The 22,304-nt window shown below is 52.0% G+C and overlaps 1 protein-coding gene across 2 annotated transcripts; it reads right to left on the bottom strand.

Moving 5' to 3' along the window:
* Positions 1-335: 335 nt before the first annotated feature.
* On the bottom strand, positions 336-20,897 carry GLIPR2 (GLI pathogenesis related 2). Of its 2 annotated transcripts, none has more exons than XM_030292686.1 (5): positions 20,791-20,897; positions 10,740-10,848; positions 10,288-10,391; positions 8,306-8,383; positions 336-1,888 (listed from the first exon to the last, which is right to left on the bottom strand). In XM_030292686.1, the coding sequence occupies exons 1-5, from the start codon at positions 20,816-20,818 to the stop codon at positions 1,728-1,730; spliced, it is 480 nt and encodes a 159-aa protein (XP_030148546.1). In that variant the 5' UTR covers positions 20,819-20,897; the 3' UTR covers positions 336-1,727. The 2 variants fall into 2 exon arrangements, with proteins under 2 accessions (XP_030148546.1, XP_030148547.1); XM_030292687.1 differs by lacking the exon at positions 20,791-20,897 and adding an exon at positions 20,005-20,109.
* Positions 20,898-22,304: the final 1,407 nt, after the last annotated feature.

The following is a 22,304-nucleotide window of genomic DNA, read 5'->3' as shown; positions in this document are numbered from 1 at the left end:
TGGCTTGCGTATAGTTTTGGCTTGCCACGGCCCTCATTCAAACCCATGGCATCTGAATTTTTTCGGTGCAACCGGCAAATTCAATTCTCAGGTCTTAGCTAAATTCCTGGTCCATGGTCAGCCCAGGGATTGGCTGCCCTTGGATCACGTGTCCACTTCAGCCCAATCAGCTGTGTGAGGGTGGGTCACATGGATCAAAACATGGCTGCCCAAGAGGCACCAAGTACAGGGGAGAGGTTGGAGGTATTCAGAAGCTTGAGTTACCTGAGGCAGGAACCGACAGTTATGATTACCTTAGTCACCAGTTAAGAATCGGGCACGAATGACATGGAAGATATTACACCAAAGAAAAAGATTTTATTGTTGTCTTAGTCAACATCCCTGGGTGAAACGAAGGGCACAGCATGAGGCTGTGTTCACAGTGTAACACAGACCTTCAGGAAGCACGTTTCCTGAGTGGCCTGCTCGACATCTGTCTTTAAGCCGGCAGCCTTCCAACTCCCACCCTTGCTATCTTAGGACTCGGAGATGCCAGTTTCACGCCACTCAGCCTGGCATCTGGGTTGGTTCTTCCCACATGGACCATGTGAAATTGTTATTCAGGGGAACTTTGTGTAGTTTGAGGCAAAACACAGAAGCCAATTGGCGATTCTAACCCCCCACCCGGGATATCTCCCTGGAACGCTTGGGCCTGTCACACATTCCTGGAGGGGCCGCCAGCACAGCTGCAGCCACAGCCGCCAGGAACAGGCCCGGCTCCCGCCCTGTGTGTGAGGGGAGGGCAGAGGCTGGAGGGCTTCCTCTGGGGGCCCTGGTGAGCTCACACTCACCCCCACGCGCACTGACTTCATCTGTTGGATGCTTGGCCGCGAGCCCAGGCCTTGTGAGGGGCTTTCTCCCAGAACAGGCCCTGGGCCACCTGGCCGGGGTGGGGGAGGGGGCAGCTTCGGGCCTGACCCAAGGCCTTAGAAACCAGAAGGCACATACTGAGCTCTTCAATGCCGGAGGATTTTAAGAAAAAAGGTGGGAGGGGGCAAGGGTGGTGGTAGTGGCGCTAGTTTGCTATTTAAAGGTAGAAAATGCAAGGAAGTAAAACTTTTCTCTGCATTTGTTCTTTGGCATTCCCATCAGAGAATTCCAGGAGGCACGCAGATGACATCATGTCTTACAACGGAGAAATCCCAACGATGCTGTGAAATGGAGTTGCTGCCTGCCCCATGTTTCCAATGGAAGCTGCTTTATGTTTATGTGTTTAAAGCTGTTTTATGTTACATTTACACGCGAGTTTAATATTCCTAAGTATCTACCAAAAGTAGATTACAATGCAAGAAGATCACACAAAATGAACTTCACTTCTAAGCATCGCAAACATTTGGAATAGAAAAAGACCAGGGATGGATATCATAAGAAATATAAAAAAAAAGTTTGCTTAAAAAAAAAAAAAAAACCAACCAAACGTTTTAAAGTTGATTTTTTTCCCCCTGAAGTCCAAATTATTGTGGTCTAGGTAACCATTAGGATAAAGGCTTCATTTGCTCCTTCCTTTGATAAGAATAAGTTCATGCATAACCGTATATCCAAGCGTGTGGTGCAAGAGACACTCACACATGCATCACACACACACCAAGCGCGTACACCCACAGGGACAGACACACCGCTGAGTTTTTGTTGTTCTAGGAACTTCGTATCCACGCTCAGTCTGCCACCTTCCCATTACGTTTAATGAATTACTTCTTTGGAGGCAGGACATTTTCTTCAAAGAAGCCCTGGTTGACGACATTCCCTGCCGGGAAGTATCGGGCCACCACGAAGGAAGACCCGTCGCTTGCAGATGCCTTCCCTACTCCCATCTTCTTCGTATTCTTCCACACCATGGCCGTGAAGTGTCCTATAGGGGCACAGGCAGGGGGAGAGGGAAACAGGTCAGTTAGCAGAATCTGGAGAAGGATGTTTTCAAAGGATTCTTGAGCCCTGCACTGTCTTGTAAGGCATGGGAGGCTTCATCTTCACGCACACCAATCAGAGGAAGGAGACATAGAACGCTCCGCCTACCTGATTTTCTGAGGCGTCACGTCCTCTCAATCAGCCACACAGATCCTCCTCACCCCACCAATTCTCGATGCCCAAAGGTTTCATGGTCTCCCAGAGATCACGACAAAGCTGAGTGACTCCAACAGTTAGGATGACACCCTACCAGCACCTGACTCCACCCCTCCCCGCAGACTGTAGTCTTCAGGGTCACTGATGATCTGTCTCCATGTTCTTCCCCAAAGACCCCTTTTTGTCTCTAGCTCACTTGACATCTTAGGAACATTTAATAGGGTCGACTCCTCCCCTTTTCGAAGCACTCCCCTCTTTTAGTTTCCACGACGCTGCCCTCTCCGGGCATCCCCATCTCACCGCCTCTTCTTCCTCCTCTTCCATCTCACTTGTAAATGTTGGAGGGGCTTGCGCTTCCCAAGGCTCAGTCCTGGGCTCTCTGTTTTTTTCTTGCTGTACTCTTTAGGTAATTTCATCTTTCCCTGGCTCCCAAATGTATTTCTCCAGCCCAAATCTCTGTATTCCAGATACAACTACTTACTTGACATTTCCACTTAGATGACTCATAGGCAAACCTATCCAAACCTCATCCTTGATTTTGGTTCCCCGCCCTTCCCATTCCCCCACCGCCAGAGGTGCTCCTCTTCCTCCCTTCCATTTCCATTAATGGTCCCCTTGTGCACACAACCCTAGGGGTTGGTCTGTATCCCTCCTCCCACATTTCTCCCTCAACAATGCATCATTCAATCTTGAAGATTTGAACTCCAAAATATATCTTAAGTCCATCTACTCCCCAAACTTTGGTCTCAACCACAAACTTTCTCACTTGGACCACTGGGATAGCCCTTGATTGGTTCCCTAGCATCTGCCTCTGCCTCCTCTAATTCACTTTCTACCAAAGTAGTCGGAGTAACCGTTTTTAGACATATGTTTACTTCCCTGCTTAAAAATCCTTCAACCGCTTCCAACTGCACCTAGAATAAAAGTGAGGAAAGTGAAGGCTTTGGCCTGATGGCCTCCTTTCCCCTCCTTTCCATTCCTTGAGCACATCAGGTTATTTCCCACCATGGAGCCCTTACACACACTGGCCGTTGTGTGGACTGCTCTGATGATGACCAACATCATCTTGTCCCTTAGGCCTCAGCCTGAATATCACTTGTGCAGGGAAGCCTTTCACAGTGACTCATTTCCTGAACACCTCCCTCCCGAGATCATCTTATCATACCTTGTTTTTCCCCTTCAGCATTCTTACCATTTGCAATGTTATGTGTTTTGGTTTCTTGCTAATCTGCTTGGCTCTTTGACTAGGCTAGGAGACTCACAGGGGCAAGAATGAAATTGTTTCAGTAAATTCAGTACCCTGGCACAGCCTGGCACATGAAAAGTACAAACTAAACCTTTGTTGAATGAATGAATGAATGAATGAATGAATGAAATGAGTGAATGAATGAAAAGGCATATGGAAGAACCATCTTAGACTTGGGTTCTGCCCTCACTGAAGTGCAGGCTTTCTATTTTGAGCTCTTTGAGACCTTGACAGGTTAGAGCCTCCTTCAATTTCCTTTGCTCTGAGCCAAACAGCCCAGTTCCTTCTCAGGCTACTGTTGACCCTCCAGACACTTCTATGGTTTGCTAAGCTGCTCAGCATCTCAGGCTCCCTGCCCCTCACCCACTGCTTCTTTCGAGCTTTTAATATAGCTCAGCTTCCAACTCCCCTTCTGCTTTGGGGTCAAAGAGTTGCTATAGTGGCTTCTTTGCTCAATGACCATTAATACTTCTGTCTCCTAGGAGTAGAGGTTGGGAGTTTATCCCTCCCACCTTCACTGTTGAGGACTCACAGAGATCCTTTGACAAGTCAATATTTACTTCCATATCACAGAACGGCATTCATTTGCTAAAACAACACCGAAGAGACTATGTTTCCTCTTTGAGGGTGGGCACCTCACCTTTCGTATTGACCACAACATACCCAGTGTTTGGCACGGAGCTTGGCACAGGTAGATGCTCAATAAATAACTGATGAAGAATAGAAGAGACAGAGGGAAGGAGGAAAATTGTGATCAGAGGAGCTAAGTTTCCCACAAGGCAGCTAAGAAAGAAAGAGGGGAACCACTTTATGTCCATTAGGATGGATATTATTTTTTTTTCTTAAAGAAGAGGAAAATAACAAATATTGTTGAGGATGTGTAGAGATTGGAACCCTTATGCATTGTTGATGGGCATGTAAAATGGTGCAGCCACTGTGGAAGACAGTATGGTGACTCCCCAAAAAACTAACTATAGAATTATTATATGACTCATCAATTCCACTTCCAGGTATAAACCCATAAGAACTGAAAGCAGAGACTCAGATATTTGTACACCAATGTTCACAGCAGCATTATTTACAATAGCCAAAAGAGGGGGAAAAACCCAATATCCACCAAAGGATAAATGGTTAAACAAAATGTTGTATATATACATATAATAAAATACTATTCAGCCTCAAAAAGGAATGAAATTCTGGTACATCCTACCTTGAGGATGAACCTCGAGGACATCACGCTAAGTGAAATAAGCCAGACACAAAAGGGCAAATATTAATGTTATATTAGGTACCTAGAATAGTCAAACTCATAGACACAAAAGTAGAAGAGTGGTTGCCAGAGCTTAAGGGTGGGGAAATGGGAGGGAAGGATGGGAGTTATTATTTAATGGGTTCAGAGTTTCAATTTGTGATGACTGAAAAGTTCTTGGCAATGGTTGCACAATATGTGAACGTACTTAATCTCACTGAACTGCATTCTTAAAAATGGTTAATTTTATGGCAAATATATTTTACCACAAAATGGAAGGAAGGAAGGAAGGAGAAAGAAAGAGAGAGAGAGAGAGAAAGAAAGAAAGAAAGAAAGAAAGAAAGAAAGAAAGAAAGAAAAGGGAAAGAGCGGTAGATATTCACACTCTTCCAACCCGACAGTTGATATCTTCCATTGTGTCTCATGTATGGTAAGGACTGAAAAAATGTTCATTGATTAAATTGTGTGTTTTGCCCTATGGTTGAACTCCATTTTTATAACTATTAAATTTAGGTATACTTTTTTGCTTTGTCTACATCCATAAAAAGATTTGAGATTACTAAATTGTGAAAATAACCAAACATAAACACTGATGAGTAGAGTTGCCGTGATAAAAATCAAAGCAAGAACTAAAGGAAAGGAAACCCGAGGCTCAATTATGCATCTTTATCACATATCTTTAGACTTGTATTAACCAATGCCCAATAAACTCTGATTTTCACCTCAAAATAGAGGAGAAACACTTCTTGCCAATTCACCCTTGGTCCTTACACTTTTGAGTCACAGCTCCAGGCTTTCGGCAACTTTGCCAGATGTCACTGCTTCTAAAAGCTGCCTTTTTATTAAGGCTCAAGCCCTTTTTCACACCAGCCTTTTCTCTCAAGAGAACCACATGCTTTGGCTACTGACCATTCACTCTCTCTGCTGCCCAGACAAGGACGAACTGCCATTTATCCACCGGTTGCCAAGGAAGTGATTACAGACACAAGGTGCACATCAGCAGTTTGCATGCCTGTGGAAGCCTTTTCCAAACAGATGAGACTAAGTAATTTTTCCTCTGGCTGGGGAGGTCTCTGGTTACGGAGATAATTAAGTATGGGTATTCAGAGATGAGTTAAAGAACATGACTTCCTTAGCAACCATCAGATACACAGTGGTTTCTAAGTAAATCAATTACAGTTTCTTCCCCACCCCCCACAAAAGGGATCACATCCTCTTTTCTGCTATGGACCCAAGCTTGCTAGAATACACATTTGGAAAGCATATTAAATACGTTACAGTATATTCTTGCAAAGGAATAACGTAAAACAGTAAGAAAGAATGAAAAAGCTCTTTTTGTATTAATGGGGAACAATCTCTGGCAATCTGCCGCATGAAGAAAGAAAGTACAAAACAGATCATATATCTGACACATAAAAAAAGGGAAAAAGAGAACATATTTACACAAACGCTGGTATAAAATCAGAACAACTCTCGAATGATACCCAAGAAACTGGTATCACTGGTTGGAAGGGAAAGTTCTGGAGACCAGGGATGGAAGGAAGACTTTTTTACCTTATACAGTTTGCAAGTTTCATGTCATGTAAAAGTATTATTTACTCAGAATAAACAAACCAACCGACTCATTAAAACAGAAAATAACAAAGGAATTGCAAGAAACCATTTCTTTCCACACAACACATAGCACAGAACTGTGTCCTTTGTCACAAGATGCTGACCCAAGGTGGGTGGGGATAGATTACAGGATATTTCAAAGGCCCTTCCCCTACATCATGGACTCAGGCCAGGAGATCCCTGTAAACAGCAGCTCTGGGGAGGCTGAGGCACGGGGAATGGGCCCGAGGATCTTGAAGGGTCTTGCAGGCTCTGACTATAACACCGTCCAAAGCTGTGCTTCTGTCTTAGGATCAGGCTGTCTCCCCCAGGCATTGCCTACCGGCACCTGGGACAGCATAGGGGCTAGTTGCTCTGAGGTTTTCCTCTTTCGGGCTGGGAGATGCGGGCCAATAGGTTGGACAGGCGGTCAGTGATCAAGGAAAGTTGAGTCCCATTCCCAGCTCTGACCCTTGTGAGATTCCCACCTTGGAAGCAGGGGCCATGGAAACAGCATCAGACTGAGGATAGGAGATATAAAAGAAGACTCTTCCTCTTTATGGCCTCAGTTTCGTCCTCTGCAAAATGGGTAGAATAAACCCCTGCCTACAAATGGTGTTGTGAGGCTCACGTGGCTGTGGCTGTGGAGGCACTTTATAATTGTCAAGTGCCACGCACATGAGCAACGCTAATAACTCGCTCTGACACATGTCTGATTGCTCGCGAGTCTTGCTCACGGGGTAAGCAAATCCAGACGCTCTGAAATAAAATGTCTTCTGGACGCCGAACTTTACGAAAAGAAGACAGGTCTGCACATACATCCTTAAACACTGGTAGGAAGCTGTTCCTGTTCCCTTCCTCACCCCTTCAACTGAACTGCCATCCAACAGTCATTTCTTACTTAGGGCCCTGACAGCGGCCTCCCTGTCCCCAGCCCGGGGAGCCGAGAGGAGAAATGCCTCAGCAGATGCTTCCACCTCTGCCCCACAGTCCTGCCTACGCTGTCGAAAGAACCCCTGCCCAAAAGGGTGAGCAGCAAACCACAGGAAACAGTGACTGGCTCCGACAGCGTGTCACTTCCTGCTTCGGAAGAATGCTCCAGGGGGTGAGAGGCCATAGTGGCCCCACCCATGGGTGGGATGGGGGAGGGGAGAGGGAAGGGGGTGGGCAGAGAACCCCCTTTTCAGTTTCCCTGGTGCCTTTCGGTCAGAGAAACTCACAGCCCCTTCTGACGCATCCTGGGCCGCAAGTCGATCTGAGTCGGTTCTGAGGAAAGAGGGTGTCAGGTGAGGGAAGCCTGCTGAGGGGCAGGAGGGAGCCCAGAGCCCAGAGCAGCTGGTGGGGCTGTAGTAAGCTGAATGTTTACCGCTCACTCTGGAGGCCTCGCAGAAAAGCCGATGCCGGTCCCACAGCTGGCCCTTCCCCGCATCTAAACACCAGCTCTCAGAATGTCCCCTAAAGGCCACCACCTGGCCCCTCACCCTCCGGGACGAGGGAAGCACAGGGAGTCAACCCAAGTTCACACAACTGACAGTGCTGGAGCCTAGAGCAGATCTAGGCTCTCTGCTCACATGAACCCCAAACTGGAGAGAGAAGATGAAGGGGGAGCCTGGGAGGCTGTAGGTGTGGGAAGCACTTGGGAAGGGTGTTGGGGGAGGGGGTGAGTGGGGAGGGAGTTAAGACCAGGAGGAGAGAGTGAGCAGTTTGGCCCTTTTCCTGAAGATAGGGCTTTGGAATATTCTGGCTGTGGGCCCAGGCTGGATCGGAGGGGAGCAAGACTGGCAGTAGGATGATGGGCCATAGCGCCACTCCCGGGAGCAAGCACTGAGCAGCGGTTAAAATCCACAGCCTCCTGTGACACACGCACTCTAGTCATCCGGAGAACTTGGAGCTGGTGGGGAGGGAATCCGTGGCTCGGGTGTTCTCAGATAGAGGGGGATGTGTGCGTGTTGGGAGAAGTGATGGCGAAAGAGAGTTTTGCCCTTTGGGCAAAGTCATACAGGAGAAATACGGAAGAGGTAAAATAGGAGGGAAATGGCCGCTTTTCAGAGCGTTAGTTCCTTTCCAAAGTGCAACCCTGCCCAGGACCAGGCCACTGGTGTGATCCCATCACTCACCAGTCCCAGAAGTGAAGCCGGGCTGCTGGAAGTTGTAGTTCTTGATCTCACTGTACCATCTATCAGCCACCTCCTTTCCTGCAGGGAAAAGACACTGCTTAAAACTCAGCAGCGGAATTGGGGCACCTGGGTGGCTCTCTCTGCCCCTCCAGAGCGCGCGCTCTCTCTCTCTCTCAAGATAAATAAACTTAAAAAAAAAAAAAAAAAACCCAACACCTCAGCAGGAAAATCAGCTCACTCACTACTCCTTCCATCTTCTCCCCTTAACCCCAAACCACCCACCCCACAGGTAGATGTCTGATAAAGCACCAGTGAGCCGAGATAGGGACTCCTGCCCAGGAGTGTATCTAGGCTGAAGAGAGAGCTTTGTTGGAGATTGGGAAGAGCCCTGGCCTGGGGTTGTAGGACTGCCTCTGTGTCCCTGCCCTACCACCACTTGCTATGTAATCCTAGGCAAGGCCTTCCTCTCTCTTGGCCTCCGTACAAGGGCTGACTGCAACGTACTCCAAGGGCTTCTAATGATGCTCTGAGTTTTCGGGAGACTCTGCCCTCATCCCACCCAAAGTCTGTCTCCTGAAATATCCACAGGAAGAAAGGCAGTTGGGCTGGTGGGCTGGGGTCTCCACTGCAGGCAGAAGGGTCCTCACCTAGAGCATCGGCTGGCCCCCGCCGGGCAGGTGCTGGTAGGAGAAAACCCCCAGCATCTCTCTGGGAGCTGTTGGTGTCCGGATCACAGCCGGGAGCCTCAGATCCCACAGCAGTTAGTCCCACCCTGAACTGTGATTTGTGCGTGAATCACCTGGGGCGCTTGTTAAAGTTCTGACTTCAGGAGGTCGAGGGTAAAGGCTCTGAGTCTGCATTTCTTGGCCGGTGGACCACACTTTGAGTAGCAAGACCTCACACAACAGAGGCTACACACTGGCCTCACCAGGGGAGCACTGAAACGTTGTTGAGGCCTGGGGCCTGCCACAGCCTGTATCAGTGTCTCCGGAGGAACCGGGTGTTGGGATTTTTTTAAAGCTGCAGAAGATCCAGGGCGGGGATAAAGACAGCCTAACGAAACAGAGATGGGGAAGCTGGGGCCAGAGAGGGTAGTGACTCACTCAAGGCTCCACGGGGAGCCAGCGCAAGGCTGGAACCAATCACATCTGTTCCCACCCCTTCGGTGAGACTTCTCTCCCAGGCCCACCAAAGCCAGCGGCCTGAGCCTGGAAAGGAGGCCAAAGGCGCCCACCTTCCTGGGGAGCATGCGCACACCTCTCCCGGAGGCCCGCTGCTCTGGGGAAACCGGGAGGCCCACAGGGCCTCTCCCCCCCCCAGGGAACTCCCAGGAATGTCAGGCCCCAGAGGGCACAGTAGCTCTCTCCAGCATTTTCCTAAAAAGCTGGACAGCCCTGTCTGAGCCAGGAAGCTCAAGAATGTTTGGTCAGTGTGGGGGGATCATCATTCCAGGCTGTGACCTTGGATGGAGGAATTGTCTCTCTCATTTTTTTTTTTTTTTCTAACATGGAAAAAGCTCAGTTGCATTTTTCTGGTGATAAAAGTTAATACACCAACACTTAAAAGAAAGAAAAATGTGAAGAAAGTACAATTTTTCTGTAGCTGGGGATACTGAGGCGCCCCCAGGGTCATGCTGAAACCCTGTACAAAAAGGGCACAGAAATGGATTTGTCTCCCCCGCCCCCATTCCTCAGCTGGGAGCTCTTCCGAAGGGGAGGGCTGGGCAGTCTGACTCATCTCTGTGTCCCTGGCACCCAGCACAGGCCTGGCCCTGAGCCGGCCATCGGAGAGTTTGTGGTGACCAGCTCCTGGGAACAGAGGCGGAGGGTTCTGGGGCGCCTCTCTCTGGGCCAGTGGCACCAAGGCCACACGGAGGAGGGTGCTGGGGCCAGGAGGGGCCAGAATACTGGATGTCCCAGGCCCAGCTCAGGCGGGGGGGGGGGGGGGGGGGGTGGGGGGGGGCAGCTGAGAAAGTGACCTACCTGTCTGATCGTAGGAGGCCCATGCCAGGTTCTCTCCGCACTGGCCGCGACTGGACTCCGGGCTGTGCTTGAGGATCCTCGTGCTGGCCAGGGCCTCCGAATACCTGCCAGAGTCCATGTACTTCCTCAGAGCGGGTGCAGCCCGGGGAACCCCAGAGTATGAGCCCTAAACTGGTGTGGCTGAGCTTCCTTCCCTGCCCCAGGCTAGTTGCACAAATCAGGAGCATCGTGCCAGCATCTCTTCTGAGCCCCCAACAGTCTCATTTCACAGAGAAGCAAACTGAGGCTCGGAGGAAAAGGACCTGCCTAGGTTAAGTGGCTCAAGGATTATTCAAGCCTGGCTGCCTCTGCCCCCCAGTCCTATGTCCGTCCAGCTACCCCAGGGCCCCTCCACGACTGCAGCCACAGCGCCACGAAAGGTCAGAGTCACCCGGGGCTCTGGGGACACTCACTGCTGGGCCTCCCGGTTGAGCTTCTTGCAGAGCTTCAGTGGGGGGACGCCGTGCTGCTGCCGGTACTCGTTGTGGGCCTTCAGGACCTCATTATTAAACTGCTTGGAAGCTGCAATAATTTCAAAATGGAGAATGTCTCAGTGCAGAGAAAAGACCCACCAAAAGCAGGATGGCAGGCTTCAGAGTGACGCCCAGCTCAGCCCTCAGGCTACAGGGACTGGCCGCTGCTGCCGTTGGGCACCAGGGCCAACCGAGCAACCACGATGCCCTGCTTCATACCCCTGATGTCACCTTCCACATCTCTGCGCGTCTGCACCTCACGGGTCACCTAGGGCCTTATGGACCACATTAGGGATTTGGGTCTTTATCGGGGCAATGGGAAGCGACTGAATGGGCGCAGGGGGCTGGGCTCCTGAGATCTGTGTTTCTGAGAGATTCTGCTGGCCGCTGGGTGGAGGATGGGCTGCAGGTGCACAGAAGACGCAGGGGGGTGTGGGCGGGACAGTGAGCAACGAAACCAGAACCGCTGGGAAAAAAATGTGCGGAGACTGGATATCTCAGACTGGACCCACAGGATGTGGTGGGGACCGGGAAGAACAGGCCTGGCTGTGGTGAGGGTGACAGGGACAGGTGAAGAAGGGGAGCAGGGGGGACAGCACCAGGGAGGTGGGGTGAGGGACAGAGTGGAAAAGAATGTGGTGGTGTTGGGGAGCAGGGTGGGGTCAGCTGGACCCAGGGGTGCACTGAAGGGAGAGGTAGAGCCTGGGCCCAACTGGGTCATGACCTCAGAAAGGACGAGGTGAAGGAGGCTGGAGTCGGGGAGAGAAGAAGTGGGTGAAGGCAGAGTCAACAGTAGACAGAAGTCACAGCAGTTTGGATCTGAGATGGAACCCCATCCATCCCACACCTTCCATCCGTCTCCCCGCCACTCATCCATCCATCTTCTGATTCATAATCTATTCAGCAGCAGCAGCAGCCAGCCATCCACCCATCATCCACGCATCTGTCTGTCTGCTCTCTGAGCGCCTTCTCTACTCCAGGTCCTGGATTATGTGTGAGAGGTCCAGAGACAAATGTCCTGCCCTCAGTGAGCTCGCAAACAGAAGGGAGACAGCTTTGTACACAGACACTAGCAAAGAGTATGAGGGGGCTAAGGTGAAGGTGAGCAGAGGGCAAGGGGAACTTGGAGAAAAGCAACCTAACGTGGGCCGGGGGATGGGGAAGGTGGCCCCTTGGATTGAGGCCCCAAGGATGCCTGCACAGGAGCCAGTCAGGCTGACTGCGAAGTCACTGAGCACCAGCCTTAGGCATCCGGGAGTGCCCCTCTGTGAAATGGGGTGAGTTGGGTGGGTTACGAGTAAGAGCCATGGCGGGGAGGGCGGGGTGACACTGAGCTAGTCCCATCTGGCGGGACCCTTCCCTGAGGCTTGGCTGTGGGCAGCAAAGGAATAAAGTGGAGGACTGAAAGAAGCGCCACTCCTATCCCTGCCCCCAGCTCATTCACCAGGCTGCCTGTCCTCTCCTCTCCTCTGCTCTTTTCTTCGCCCCAGAGGCTGAGATGACCCAACAGGGAATCTTCCTCCCCTCCCTCAGCCAGATTCCCCATGTCCCCTGGGGCTTCAGATCAAATCCCACTGGGTCTCTGAGGAGAAGCAGAAGGAAGGCTTGCCCTCAGGGAGCTCTAGGCTAAATGGGCCCTGAGAGGTGAGGCAATGCCAGTGGTGGCTAGCTGCCCGAGGGGGTTCCAATGACCCGAAGAGCTAGGACCCTGGGGGCCCAGCACTGCCTTTCCGTGAGGTCTGGTCACAGCAAGGCGCCGGCAGGGGGAGGCGGGGCTGAATGGCAGGATTTGGGAGGCAAACACGGGGGCAGACACAGGGGACACTGAACAAAGGGGTGATGGTAGCTGGGCACAAGGCAGAGGCGGAGCTGCGATCTGAACTCTTCAGGTCTTTGTGGCCAAGAAAGGGGCCAACCCCTCTTTGGTTTGAAAGGTAAAGATTTCAGGTTTATGGGAGGGAGGAAGAAAAGGGAAGGAAGGTACTGTTTGGAGATCTGTTGTACGACAACGTGAGTATACTTAACACTACTGAACAGTATACTCCAAAATGGTTAACATGGTAAATGTTATGTCATGTGTGGTTTTTTTTTTTTACCACAATAATAAAAAAGATTTGGGGTTTAGCATGTTAATGTGGTATTTGGGATAACGGAGTCACAGAGGTTCTTAAAGAATCTCTCGGGTGGAAGCCATAGCAACTCAAGGGGACCAGAAGGGGTTCCTGTTGGTGACGTGCAAAGGAGTCAGCAGGGCGACTCGGCGGCCAGTAACCCACCAGCTCCCGGGCAGCGCACTGCTTGTCCTGCACGAGCCGGTGCCCAGCTGGTGTGCTTCACCCAGCCTGGCCCCGGCCTTGTCTGCAGGTGGCGACCATCTGTAGTGTGTCCAGAAGTGGTGACAAGGTGGAGAAGGGGCCGGAAATGGGGGTCTTATAAAGAATGGGTACAACGCTGGGTATGTTCATCCTGCGGATCAGACTTTGGAAGACACAGTGGAGGCCTCTGATGAATTCTGGGATCCACAGGGCAAAGTCGGGGTCAATGGGTAGAAGAGGCAGGATGATAGAGTTCAGCTCAGCCTAAGAAAGATCTTTCTGTCAATCAAAGCTTTCTAAAAACTGACAACCTCACAAGGTAATGAGCTCTCCGGCACTGGGGGAATACAAGCAAAGTGATTTCTCTCAAAAGGATTCAGGCACTGGAGGCCAGTCAGATGACTTTCGAGTCCCTTCAAATCCTGAGATCTCATAAAATCCCATCAGGGTGGGGTGAGAGGAGACAACTGAATGACCCACCTCAGACTGCCAAGGAGTTCTGAGCTTCTCTGAGGAGAGGGAGCGATCAAGATAAGTGTATGTGTACGTGCAGGGGCAGGTGTGGGTGCACACGGTCAAGGTGGCAGAGGATCCCTATCTGAGGGGCAGGCTTGGCGAGGCCCACACTAATGTCCGTTCCAGCTCCTATGTCCTGGGGAGGCCACAGTGGGACACCACAGGAGATGCACGGGATTGAGTGGCATGGGCAATGCAGACCATCAATGAATGGAGAAGGCTTCCGGGAGGAGGTAGTGAGGAGGTGGAGAGGCACAGAGAAAGCCAGGGCCACCGGGAATCTGGTGTATCCGGGGCTATGGGGAGGAAGGGGAGACAGGGGAGGAGTGGGTAGCTTAGATGAAGCTCGTTTGGTTACAAGCAGCCCTGAGTGCCGGGCTCAGGTTGCAGGGGACCCAGTAGTGCTGGAGGTCAGGCAGTCTTTTTGGCAGAGAGGGACATATAAGGCTGCTAGAAACTAGGTCACTGCACTCCCAGAATGTGGGAAGTAAAAAGAAACAAAAGTGAAAGTTCCTGTGCCCAATCTAAGCTTGGTGCCCAGAAGCCAAAGCTAGTCACTGTCTCCAGCAGGGCCAGTTTCCTGGGCCAGGGTTTCTAGAAAGGGGTCAGGAAGACTTTTTGGTAGGGGAACCTTCTCTCCCCACCCCTGGCTGGAAGGCATGGGGGCCCCAAGGCCACATCTCCCACTGGCCCCAGAGTCCCTCCCACCTCGGAGGCCAGTCCCCGCCCAGGTGGCTCTACAGAGCAGGGCCTCCGGGAGGCAAGATACCACTTGTGACCACACCCAGCAAAAGGCACACCTCGCTCTGTAGGAAAACCCAAGAACACATCTGCACATAAAGATTAAAAGTCAAAGAAAATCTCCCCATCCCCACATCAGGCAGGGAGAGCCCTCACAGCCACCCCACAATGGGGGAGGGCAGTGATTATGTCCTTATTTTGTAGGAGGGTAAACCGAGGCTCAGAGAGGTCATACAGGCTCAGGGTGCCAGCCCAGAATGAAGAAGGTATCCTTTCTTCTGCTTGCTGACCAACTATTTCTAGGTGCCAGGCTGGTGCACGATCTTATTTACTTATCACCCTTATCACCACCTTTTGTGGGAGCCCCTGGTTTTATTTGTGTGTTTGCTTGTTTGTTTTGATGAGTAAACTGAGGCTACTTCCACAAGGGAAGTAACCTGCCCACGTTCTCACAACTGGTCCAGGGGTAGTAGGCCCACGAAGGGGGAAACCCTGTCCTTAACCCCATACCATGCCCGAGGGCCACGACACAGAGGACAGCGCATAGAAGAGACAGCAGGGTTTCCAGATCCAGGAGGAGGATCAGGTCCAGGAAGGCTGAGCCTTTAGATCCTGAGGAGGAGGAAGTATGAGGAGAAAAGAACTTTCTCAAGAGCCTCCTCCATGCCAAGCCTTTTATGAACGACCTGCCTGAGGGGCCCCAGATGAAAATCAGGGGCTTCAGGAGTAGAAGCTCCAGGGGGCAGGTGTGAGGCTTGAATTCAGAGCTTCTGGAAGGTGGAAGGAGCTGCCTGGGCATGGCTCTCTGGGGCTGAAAGAGGGTGGCAGGACTGGGCTGTCTCTGCTAGGGTAGAGGACACTGAACTGGGATGGGGGCTCTTGAAGGTCTGAACTTGGGGCCCAAGCTTTTAACTGCCAGATAGACTCAGGTCGTGCCCCTCCCCCTCTCCCTGCCCTTGGGCTGGGACAGGCTCCTCCCTCAGCGTTGAATGTCCTCTGAGGCCTCCCAGGGCCTGACTCATTTCTCTGCCCTCTCCAGAATCCCCACCAAAGAGGCCCATCAGGGGTCAGGGCAAGAATTGTGAACGAGCCCCTTCTGTCCCCTTGGCAAGAGGCTGGAAAGCGACCCAGTCCCGCGTTTGGGGCAAAGCTGGTTGTACTAGTTTATCAGGAAGAAAAATTATAAGTTGATCAAAAAAAAAAAAAAAAAACACCAAAAAACAAAACAAAAAAAAGAATGAGTTCCAGATGGGTAGCTCTTGCTCTTTCAGTCTGGCTTCCAGGAAATTCAAGAGGCAAATCCCAGCTTTTACTCACTGTAGATTCTAGGACAAGTTGCTTAATCACTCTGTGCCACATTTCTCCCATATATAAAATGGGGATCACAGTTTCTACCTCACAGGGTTGTTGTGAAAATTCAATGAATTGGTCTGTGTAAATGCGTTAGAACAGTTCTGGGACATAATGAACAGTTACTAAATGTCAACTATAATTATCATCATCACTATTGGGCAGAGATCCTTTGGCCTCTGGCCTTCGGAGAAACTGCCCTGTCAAAGCCCTTCCTAGATTAAAACAAATTTTTTTAAGTTTATTTATTTTTTTTTATTAGTTATCTCTATACCCAACAGGGGTCTTGAACTCATGACTCACAGATCAAGAGTGTGCTGGCTCCTTCGACACTGCCAGCCAGGGGTCCCGCCCCTCCCAGATTCTAGAGAAAGCGGGGCTGCTGGTATTTAAATTGGTCTTTGATGACTTCTTTCGGTACCTCTGGGCTTAGACATTTGCTGAATGAACGAGTACACAAACAAATAAATGAAAGTCCCACACTAGCACAGAGAAGGCACTAGGATGGGAGCCTTCTCATTGCAGATGAGGAAACCGTAGAACAGGAACGGCTGAACATGTGAACTGCCCAAAGTCACACAATGAGTCCACAATAAAGTCAAATGTAAGAATGTCCCTCCCTTCGCCCTCTTCCCTCCCTCAAATCTCACACACTTTCCACTTCATATACGTCTTCCTCTCCCTAATGACAAAAATGATGGTCACTGAAGAGTTGCCCAATTGCTTACTGGAACAAGGATGTCCCGGAGCATTGGGCCCCGGCTGCCCCTTTGAGGGAGGACAACACTCCTTGAAGGGCTGAAGGAGCCAGGGCCAGGAGAGTGCTTGCTCTGCCTACAAAGCGGCTGTCCCCGTTCCAGCCCCGCTTGTGGCCCCTTGGGCCTGCCACAGGCACTGGGCAAGTCCCTGCCTCTCTGGGCCCTGGTTCCCCATCCGTGTGAAGGAAGGATGACATCTGTGGTTTTCAAAATATCTTCAAAGCAGGAAACCCTTTCTTTGAACTACTCCCCCCCACCTTTTTTTTTTTTTAATAAAATCAACTGATGGCAATGACACAGCTGGGAGTGACCCAGCCCACACAGCCTCCCCTAGCAGAGGTGTGACAGCTCCACTTGGTAGAAAGTTCCTGGGCTAGTCGGTCCCCAAAGGCCCTCTGCTCTGACTTCCCTGGGTGCTGGGAGATGTGGGCGGAGGGACACTAAGATACTTAGCAATAATTGCAGGGTGTGTAGAGTTCCTTGTGGGGCTGGCATCTCGGGTGAGAAGCATCTGGGGAGCAGGTAGAAAAGTGGTCAGTGTGTCTGAGGGGCAAGCACACAGCTGGGAAGTCAGAAACTTGGGTTCAAATCCCAGTCTGTCCACTTACTGGTCAAGGTGTGAACTTGGACAAGGTGAGTCAACCTCTGTAAATCTGTAAAATTGATAATAACTGCCTTGTAGCGCTGTTACAGACGTTGGTAATGAAATACCTAGTTTCAAGTGTGGCACGTAGTAGGAGCTTAATAATTGGTAATCACGATTATTAGGGGCTAGAGGCTTCTACAGAGCCCAAGGTCATTGCTTTTCTCTGCCTCCATAACACGTGCAGCAAACTGAAGGCCAGCAGGGAGACCAGGGCGAGGAGCAGGTCCTGGGAAACTCTAAGCTCTGGGCTGAGTGTCTTCTGGAATTTAAGCTGCGACGGTTGTTTGATACTTTTTCGGCAATGCCCACAACCCCAGGCAGCTCTGGAATATATCTGAGGTTAAATATTAAAAAGAGATTGGCCCCTAGGCAGTGATGAGGAAACCGAGGCCCAGAAGAGGCAGGGGCTGGCTCTTTACCCCGGTCTTTTTGGAACCACGTAAAGCCCCTGTGTGGATAGGTATCTGTGAGTGCTATCGGACGGCAGGCGCAGGTAACCTCAGGCTGGTGGCCTGGAACCCCAAGGCTGGCCCTGTGCTGACGGCCCGTGGGGCCCAGAAAAGCCACTTTCTCTTGAAGACCCTTAGGGGGGCCAGACACTACCTGGGGGCTCATGGTCTTTGGGACAGCCAAATAAAATGCATGTGGCTTTGAGGGAGATACGCCTGGACCAGCATTCTGGAAGGTCCCTGGGTACGTGGTAGGACCAGCTCTTACCTGCCTTCTGCACTGCCCTCCTCCTCTGAACTGGCCTGACTGTGCATCTCTAGTCCCACAAGGTGTCACCGCCATCCCGCACCCAGACTCACAAGGCTGGCCCTTCTTCACATTCACAGTAAGTTGGTCACCAAGTCCACTTTTGGCTACTATCTCAAAAACCCTTCTCCTCCTCCTCTGCAGTCCTAGATGCCTCCATCTCTCTCTCCTGAGTAACTGCAGCAACTCCCCCTGACCCCCACCTCTACCCTCCCCGTCTGGTCCACCCTGGCACAACTCTGGTCTTGCCGTGTTTAGATCAATGTCTTTCAATGGCACCCTAGGGCCCATGGGTAAAGTCCAAATCCCCAAGACTCTCCAGGAGGCTGCAAAGGTCCCCTCCGCACAGATTTCCCCCTCCCTTGAGCTCCTACCGCTCTCCACCGGCACCTGCCCTGCGGCTTGAATCACTTCCCACCTATCACTGGAGCCTATCCACCCTCCTCCTCAATTAGCTTTGTGATTCATTTCATGATCCAAATGAATACTCCTGAGGACAGAGGCCATGCCCTCCACAGCAGTGGGTCTGCGGCTTAAAGAAGAAGCCAGAAACAACTGATACAAATGTAACTTTAGAGAATTTGCGGATTTTCTCCTAAGGTACAGAGAAAGGAGTTGATTTTCAAAATGCTTTTTCACATCTGCTGCATTCTTGCCCCATCATCACCTATCATCCTGTTCTTTTACTACATGACAACTCCCTATGTCACCTTTCCATACTGGAGATCATAGGGGCCACCCTCACTGTACAGATGGGGAAACTGAAGCACAGAGAAGGAAAGAGCCTTGTTCAAGATCACACAGCAAGCGATTAGCAGAGCCAGGGCTGAAAGCCAGACCCATCAGGGCAGGGCAGGAACAACGCCAGGGAGGGCCACTTACTCCCAGCATGGGTACCTCGTGAGTCTGGATCTTGAGAAGAGATTCAAGAAGGGACCCAGCCTCACCCACCTGAGGATGACAACCCCAGCTTCCCATTAAGCAGGACTCCTGAACTCTGCTGGACAGCTGTTCACTGAGAGCCTCCTGTGAGGCAGGAACTATGCTGGGACAGACATGGCCCCTGGCCACCAGCAGTGAGGAATCTGTGGGAAACAGGTCCATGGCTGGGGTAGTGTCCCAAGCTGACTGCTGGGAGGGCTGCAACAAAGAAGACCCAGAGTGGGGCCGTCCCTCTGGGGGAATGGGGAAATCAGGGAGGGGGTCCCAGCCCCGAGTTGAGCCTAGAAAGATGGGGAGGATTTGCCAGCTCGGCGAAGTGGGAGAGGCAAGGTGGTAGCGGCGAGCACTGGAAAAGGAACCCCGGGGAGGGAGCAGCGTGCCAGCCTCCTAACAGCTGAGTGTAGGGGAGTTAACGGGTGACGACCAACACTCAGGGGGTTCCAAGCCCCGCGGAAGAGTGTGTACTCTCTCACCTGTGGACAGTGGGATGGAAAGTGTTAGGGAGCGACAGGACAGATCTGCATTTTAGAAAGTTCACCCCGACAGCCACAGTGATGAGGATGCGCAGCCACAGGTCAGACGTAAGGGGGAAGCGCGAGTGTATATGCCCGAGTGGAGCCAGACAGAGCCTGGCACAGAGCCTGGCACCGAGGGGGCCCTCAGGGGAGGAGGGACAACGACAGAAGAAAAGGATGCTCAGAGCTGTCCTGAGGGTTGGTTGGGGCGGGCTGTTTTGCAGCCAGAGATGCTGTCATAGTTTGGAGGCTTTTGCCGATTCTAACTCCGCTCCAGAAACAAAGCAAAGCCACGCCTTGGCCGGACGCTGAGCGCTAATCCCCAGCGCCTGGAAGCCCTCCCTGACGCAATCTCTGGCTCGCAGACAGGGGGACCCTCCCTCGGTCTCGCCTTCCCTCCCTCTCTCGCGGTGGCCCGAAGGCCACCCCGGCTTCCTGGCTGCCCCGGAAACCGCCGGCGCCGAGCCCGCGGGCGCTTCGCCCCGCACGCCGCCCCATCCCGCAGCCGGGGGTCTCGCGGCGCAGCCGGAGCCCTGGTCCCGCGTGGCCGCGGCGGTCCCGCTCCCCGGGGAACCAGCCCGCCGCGGGGGACGGTGAAGGCGGGGATCCCCGAGCCGAGGCTCGCGAGCCGTCCCCGCAGCCCGCCCGGCCGGCCCGCGGGCTCACCTGACTTGCCCATGGCCCGCTCGGCGCGCTCCCCGGCTCCAGCTGCCGCTGCGCTGCGCTGCGCTCTCTCGCCCTCCCCGCGCCGCTGGAGAGCCTCGGAGGTGGCCCGGCGGCCGCAGCCCCTCCCCCGGCGCCGCCCGGCCCCCGCCTTATAAGGCAGCGACAGCTGCAGGCGGAGGAGCCCGGGGCCACCCCGCCGGCTGCCCGGAGGAGGAGGCTCCGCGGGCCCCCCACTCCGCGAGCCTCCCCGCCCGGCTTCAGAGAACTCTTGTAGCCAAGGGACCCCAGCGGCTGTCCAGGGCTCTCCAGGTGCGGCCTGGGAGCCCGGGACCTCCCGGATCTCTCAGCCCAGAGCTGCCCCTCTCGGGACGCGGAACGGGGGTAGGGCAACCGCTAAGGCGCTTTGAGGACCGTGGTGCTCACTGTCGCGCATCACCAGGGGTTCGGGGCTCTCCCCACCTCGGCCTGGCCCCCAGAGACACTTCAGGCTCCGGGTGCGCCGCCTTCCCCTCCCCAGCGACACTGGGCTTCCCAGGACGTGGCCTCTGGTGCGAGTCCGAGTTGGAGTTCCGGCACGCACCCCGTAACGCCCTGCGTCGACCCTCCCGGGGAGGCTGCCGCTGCCCTGCTCTGACCGGTGGGCCTGTCCCTCATTCCTATCAAACCAAGCCGAATCCCCCAGCCCTGAAGTCTGACTCCAGACTTGTCTCTTCAAATCCTTAACTTCATCCCATGCTCCAGTCAAACTAAACTTTATATTCCCCAAACATGTAGGAGACTTCTTACCTCCTTGTTTTTGCTGGTGCTGGCTCATCTCTGCCCATTCAAGTCCTACTCATCCCTCAGGGCCTTTGGGTCCTTGTAACCTCCTTTCTTGACCTTGGGGGCAGTGGTCAGTACACACCTGGCACTGGGGAGACAGGGTCTCAGTCACGGCCCCACCCCTGTGTGAGTAGAGGACTTGCATGAAGACACAGCCTGAGTCACCTGTGTGACTCCCCAGAGTAACTCCTAATTAAAGGAAGCTAAATTTAAGTAGGACCTTTCAATAAATGGGCACTGGAGTGAACTGATTTGCTGATTTGCAATACCAAGGGCTTCAAATGTCCAGTAGGGCAAGGGTCCTCTCTACTCCCTCCCCTGTGTCAGGCTTTCAAACAGTGGTGGAGGGTTAGAAAGAGTGGCCCACCCTGACTCAAAGGGACTTTTGGTACTAGGCCGAGATCCAACCTTTTATGTCCAATGCCCTGTCCCATGTTGCCTACGTCCCCCTTGAAATGACCAAATGAACCCAGTAGGAAGAATTCCATATCACCTCTAGAATCTGGAGAAAAGCCTCTCCATCTTAACCAAAAGTTCAAGGCCAGGAGTGGAGATAGCTGAGCACAGTGGAGCCACTCACTGCCTGTTGAGGGGGACCACCAAGTTTCACTCCCATTTCCTTGTATGGAGATGAGGGTGGTCTTGGGGTGGGGGGGGCGGAGGACAAAATCCCAACTTAGCGGCGTCTTTGGAGTCTGTGTGGGGTGGGACGTTGTGGACTGTAGAGCCGGCCTTAGCAGCAGGCACGTGGAAGGGCAAGTGTGCCGAGTGGGGTCAGGGCAGTGCCAAAGTTGCCCCCTTCCAAGGGCTGGAGGGGGAGCCACTGCCCAGCTGGTTCCAGTGGGTACTTAGGCAACAGAGACAGAGCAATGGCCACAAAGGTCAGACACAAGAAATGCTTGACCCAAGCTAGGACTTCTTTTCTGTCTTATGTCCTATTTAAGAACTCCTTACCTATTCCAAGATCATGAAATGTTTCTGTTTTCTTCTAGAAGTTTTAAAGTTTTAGCTCTTAAATTTAGTTTTAGCTCTTACCTTCATTCTAATTAGGGTGTGTAGTATGAAGTCAGGATTATAACTCTCTCCTTATCTGGCATATGAATCCCCACTTGATCCAGCATCATTTCTTAGAAAGATCTTTCTTTCCCAATTGGCCATATATATGTGGGCCCTCTATTCTGTTCCAGTGATCTATACACGTAGTTTTACATTAACACCACACTGTCTAGTTTGCTGCAGCCTTATAATAAATTTTGAAATCAAGTAGTGTAAATCCTCTCTTTTTCTTTTCAAAGTCGTTTTGTTCATTTTAAGTTTTTTGCATTTCCATACAGATTTTAGAATCAGCTCATCAATTACTGTAAAACAAACAAAAAACTTGCTGGGATTTTGATTGGGATTGCCATGAATACACAGATAAACTGACCCCTTAAGAAAATTGAGTTGCTGGTCCATCACCATGGTGTAACTTTCTGTTT

The sequence above is a fragment of the Lynx canadensis genome, chromosome D4 (genome assembly GCF_007474595.2).
Source record: "Lynx canadensis isolate LIC74 chromosome D4, mLynCan4.pri.v2, whole genome shotgun sequence".
NCBI classification, from domain to species: domain Eukaryota; kingdom Metazoa; phylum Chordata; class Mammalia; order Carnivora; family Felidae; genus Lynx; species Lynx canadensis.
The sequence above is the reverse complement of the archived record's forward strand: the minus strand, read 5'-3'. Positions and strand labels throughout refer to the sequence as shown.

Bases quoted from the DNA above. Each gene is read 5' to 3' on its own strand.
- GLIPR2 (XM_030292686.1), bottom strand. From the start codon at position 20,818: ATGAGCCAGCACCAGCAAAAACAAGGAG. The intron at 10,849-20,790 runs GTAAGAAGTCTC...AAATTATTGCAG, and splicing joins GCACCAGCAAAAACAAGGAG to CTTCCAAGCAGTTTAATAAT. The intron at 8,384-10,287 runs GTAGGTCACTTT...TTTTCCCTGCAG, and splicing joins GGCCTCCTACGATCAGACAG to GAAAGGAGGTGGCTGATAGA.